This window comes from Sinocyclocheilus rhinocerous, unplaced genomic scaffold (assembly GCF_001515625.1).
Source record: "Sinocyclocheilus rhinocerous isolate Xijiao unplaced genomic scaffold, SAMN03320098_v1.1 scaffold919, whole genome shotgun sequence".
NCBI classification, from domain to species: Eukaryota; Metazoa; Chordata; class Actinopteri; order Cypriniformes; family Cyprinidae; genus Sinocyclocheilus; species Sinocyclocheilus rhinocerous.
In genome coordinates this window covers 464,728-469,469 of record NW_015637585.1, presented here as the reverse complement: position 1 = coordinate 469,469, position 4,742 = coordinate 464,728, and the positions used below count along the sequence as shown (strand labels likewise).

The window sequence follows — 4,742 nt, the reverse complement described above, 5'->3', positions numbered from 1 at the left end:
AAAGACACAGAAACATTTGATAGAAACACAATGTCTGTACAACATGCTCTTCCCTTCCTAAAGATCACTGTCCTGTTTGTCAGATCTCTGTTACCTGGAGGAAATGGATGTGATGGTCTGTGTGTGAAAGCTGCTCCAGCTCAGCGTTTCTCCTCCTCAGATCTTCAATCTCCTGCTCCAGTCGCTTCAGTTGTTCTTCAGCTCGACTCACTGCAGCCTTTTCCTGATCTCTGATCAGCTGTGTCACCTCAGAGCGGCTTCTCTCAATGGAGCGGATCAGCTCAGTAAAGATCCTCTCACTGTCCTCCACTGCTGTCTGTGCAGAGCGCTGTTAGGACACACAGAGAGAGAAGCATCAAAATCAGTCCATTCACTCAGCTCTTACTGCTGCCTCACACAGCCTGTTCCCCACAGTGGGCTTCAGTGGGACTGAAAGAGCTCCAGCACTGGCTCCTCACTGACTGACTGGAGGAGAGTCATAACTGAGTCTGAAACAGCTCTTCAGCAGCCAGCAGTTGTTCTTCTGCTCAAAACTCACCTTGTAAGACTCTACAGTCTCTCTTAGCTCATCAAGTTCCTTCTGTCTCTCCTGGATTCTCTGATGGAATTTTCTCTGGGTCTCTTCCAAGTGTTTCTGTAAGACCACAGAAATATAATGTGAAAAATCAGTCCTCTGTATAGTTAGGCAGATCTAAGCCAGATTAAGTGGCCATTTAGTCTCACTACGCAAGTCTCACTACGCAAGACAGGAGAATTATTAACATGTTCTGATACTATATCATCATAACCTATATTTCATCAGCTCACTATAAAAGTTTATCATTAAACAGAGGACAAATTTCACTCCTGCTTTTCTCTGTCCTTTCAAAAGGAGATGAATTGAACTTGTGACCACACCATGATAACATAATAAGCCATCAATTAATTCACCTAATTTATTTAAAACATTACTGTACAGGATATCTTCTTATCATGTATAAGTTACAAAGCATATAAAATATATGGTACAAAATACATTTATTTCTGTATGATACAGTTCATACCCGTTTCTCAGTCCTCTCTGCAGCAGCTGATACAGTGTTGTGGTTTTTGTGTTCATCCACCATACACATATAACAAATACACTGCTGATCAGTACGACAGAAAATTTCCTTCAGTTTATCATGTTGAGGGCAAATCATCTTTTTTAATTCTCCAATAGCATCTGTCACTTTGTGTCGCTTGCCAGAGCGAAATTCTTCATGACGTTCAAAATGGGTCTGGCAGTAAGATTCCAGACACACCAGACAGGATTTGATAGCTTTATATTTTCTCCCAGTACAGATGTCACACTCCACATCTCCAGGTTCAGAGTAACACTGAGCAGGAAGAGCAGCTTGTAGTTTTGTCTTCTTGAGTTTCTCCACCACTTCAGCCAGCATGGTGTTTTTACCTAAAACAGGTCTTGGAGTGAAGGTCTGTCTGCACTGAGGGCAGCTGTAGACTCTCTTCTGATCATCCTGATCCCAGCAGCCTGTAATACAGCTCATACAGTAACTGTGTCCACAGAGAATGGTTACTGGATCCTTTAGTAGATTCAGACAGATTGAACAGCTGAACTCATCCTGAGCCCCTGAAATACTGGATTCTGCCATTTTACAGTGTGTAGACACAAATATAAACCGAGACACAGAACTGTTATATTACCTAGTTTCCTTGTTTTGTGTTAATAGAGACGTGTGCAATACACTTGCGTCTGTACGAGACACACCTGCATTATCTGGAAACTGTTCATAATTTAAAAAAAAAGGTCCACAAGTTCAGCAACTGTGAAAAATATAAAGCAATACTGAGCAACTAGATGGCGATCTAACACTATTTTTCATGTCAGTGTGCTAGTGTCTAGCAGTGATTAGTAGATTAGTAAATAAATAAATAACAATGTTAGTTTTCTAGGTGAATATTTGTCTACAAAAGCAGCGCCGATCATTTAAGCAAAAGCTTTTAAATTAAACATATCTGAGACTATTAGAATCAAAACAAAAATGGAACTGCAAGGGCATACCCTTCAGTTTTAACAAGAAATTCATCTCATTAACTTGTATGGGAAAAGATGATTGGTCTGATGACTGGTTTCCAGGGGTGTGCGTAATTCCCGGCCTGGTAGTGGGCGAGGTTTGCGAGCTTGTTGGTGGGGGTCAGACAGCTGTCCGGGTCTCGCTCACTGCAGTTTTCATATATGGTCACGTTATCATGGCAACCTTGACGTACCCATTCTAAAAACAGACCAGACACTACAGGAGCGCGTGGAGGAAGGTGACGAAGCGTTTTGTACGCGTCCCACACGGGGAGACAGCGTTACAACTGCATTTCTTTTGTAAGAAAATAAAAATAAACCGAGCAGCCAGCACACACCAGTGTGTGTTCATCAAGCGCGTGCGCTCCGCGTGATGAGCGTGGGTTTGGATTGGTGCCCAAGAACACGCGAGACCATGGAGAGTTTGGAGAGGCAGCTGATATGCCCTATTTGCCTTGAGATCTTCACCAAACCGGTGGTGATCTTACCGTGCCAGCACAACCTCTGCCGCAAATGTGCCAATGACATCTTTCAGGTACCAATATATACAAAACTTGAAGTTAACTATTTTTTTTGGAACATGGTATTTCATAACACAATATATTTTAATAAACATCTTGAGAAGCTGGTATGAACAGTTAGTATATTACTGGTTCAGGATCGTCTAGTGCTTGGAATGGCTTGGAACAGCTAGTAACCAGTTTAGACTAGCTAATATGTTCCAAAAGTACCAGTTTAAGCTTGATTTTCCAGTGGTGATTTTAAAACCAGCAGCTGCTGCTGTATAATGATGACAAGTTATTATATATAATACATATTTGTGTGTGTGCAATTGGATTTCATTCTTCCACTGAGACCAGACATAATATAGACCTAGTATATTCCATTCCCTTGTGTGTGTTTTAGGCCTCAAACCCCTACTTGCCCACACGAGGAGGTTCTACATTGGGCTCTGGCGGCCGGTTCCGCTGCCCATCCTGTAGGCATGAAGTGGTTCTGGATAGACATGGGGTGTATGGCCTGCAGAGGAACCTGCTGGTGGAGAACATCATAGATATGTACAAACAGGAATCCAGCAGGTACTATTACTATAACTAAACTTTCCAGCTTCATATTCTCCTCTCCAATCATTTATGCTGTATAATCATTTGGAAACCTATTGAACCAAGACTGTCCTCCTATTCTATTCTATTTCAGCACGTTGTCAGTTTGTGTATGTGTTGGGCTATATTTATTAGTATGCCAATGTGACAGGAGCTATTTCAGACACACTTTCTGTGTTTATCAGTTGCCCCAACACACACACACACACACACTTGGAAAAACATCAACATGAACAGCAGCAATTACTTTCTCTCATTTCTCCCTCTCTCTCTCTCCCTTTTTTGAAGATTCATATTCTGTACTCTATACACTTATAGGGTACAACGGGGCTAAAGGCCCACCTTAAGAAACAATCACTTTAGCAAAGTTTGTACTATTTTCTGCTTATTTTGAAAAATAAAAGAATATTTTTTTCAATAAATATACTGTCAATAAAATGTTAATATAAAAAAATATATTTAAAAATACAGAAACAAAATCGTTTTAATAAGTAAAGTTGAGCGATTCTCATTTGCTACTTAAATCTACAACATTTAAAAAAATATCGAATATTAGATCAAGTAAACACAGAATCAACTTTGCACTGCTGCGCGCGATCGCGTCAAGGAGCAGACAAAAATACACGTGCATCTTGAAAAGCGGATGTTTTGGAAAGTGCTACGCCACGTTTTTGTGCCATCTAGTGGTTTAGATGAAAATAATATCAAAGGCGCCTTTTACCCCGGGGCGCCTTTAGCCCCCTTGTACCCTACACATTTTAAGATCTAGTAGGTCTAAATAAAGGCAATTTAATTAAAATCTCTCTTGTCAGCAGCAGTAAGCCTGAACCAGAACTGAAGAACGATGTGTTGATGTGTGAGGAGCATCCGGATGAGAAGATTAATATATACTGTGTGACCTGCTCTGTTCCCACTTGTTCACTATGTAAAGTCTTTGGGAGTCATCAGTCCTGTGAAGTTGCTCCGCTCAAATCGGTCTATGAAACCCAGAAAGTGAGACTGCTTTAAATCTATCTTTCTGCTTTCCTCTCCCTGCACCTCTGTGTTTAATCATCATGATTATTGATCAGTTTATATTTATGTGATTGTGTGTGCAGACCGAGTTGTCTGATGGTGTTGCTGTGTTGGTTGGCAACAATGACAGAGTTCAGGGCATCATCAGTCAGCTAGAGGAAAGCTGCAGAGCTGTGGAGGTCAGTATGTGTGTGCGTGTTATCAGCAGTAATGACTGTTTTTTTTCTGTTGACCATTTCATCATAACTTTCAGTTATTTCTTACATTACGGTCCAAGTATTGATATCAGTGCATGTGTGATTGTGTGTAGGAGAATGGTCGAAGGCAAAAGTCTCGTGTATGTGAGTGGTTTGATCGTCTGTATGCTCTTCTGGAAGAGCGCAGAGGAGAACTTACACTGAAGATCACCGCAGAACAGCAGGAGAAACTTGACTACATCGGTGGCCTACAGCGCAAGTACATGCACACACACAAAAATGCACACTATACACAAAATAAAAAAGTATTTGTACAGTATTTGTCTGATGAAAAATTTTAAATATACTTCATCATATATATATATATATATA

General features: G+C 40.7%; 2 protein-coding genes across 3 annotated transcripts in view; one reads left to right on the top strand and one right to left on the bottom strand.

Annotated features, from left to right (window-relative positions):
• LOC107749132 (E3 ubiquitin/ISG15 ligase TRIM25-like) overlaps positions 1-1,634 on the bottom strand; it is a 3,573-nt gene extending 1,939 nt beyond the window's left edge. Inside the window, exons 1-3 of the mRNA XM_016564228.1 lie at positions 1,044-1,634; positions 539-634; positions 95-328 (exon numbers count right to left, since the gene is read on the bottom strand). Of these exons, the coding sequence (XP_016419714.1) occupies positions 95-328; positions 539-634; positions 1,044-1,634 (921 nt within the window). The remainder of the gene's footprint in view (positions 1-94; positions 329-538; positions 635-1,043) is intronic.
• Positions 1,635-2,111: 477 nt separating this feature from the next.
• Positions 2,112-4,742, top strand: part of LOC107749125 (E3 ubiquitin-protein ligase TRIM63-like) — a 7,246-nt gene continuing 4,615 nt past the window's right edge. Inside the window, exons 1-5 of one of the 2 annotated variants that reach the window (XM_016564216.1) lie at positions 2,112-2,591; positions 2,963-3,135; positions 3,972-4,152; positions 4,257-4,352; positions 4,484-4,629. In XM_016564216.1, coding sequence (XP_016419702.1) covers positions 2,430-2,591; positions 2,963-3,135; positions 3,972-4,152; positions 4,257-4,352; positions 4,484-4,629 — 758 coding nt within the window. In that variant the 5' untranslated portion in view covers positions 2,112-2,429. The remainder of the gene's footprint in view (positions 2,592-2,962; positions 3,136-3,971; positions 4,153-4,256; positions 4,353-4,483; positions 4,630-4,742) is intronic. The other variant, XM_016564217.1, reaches the window with a different exon arrangement.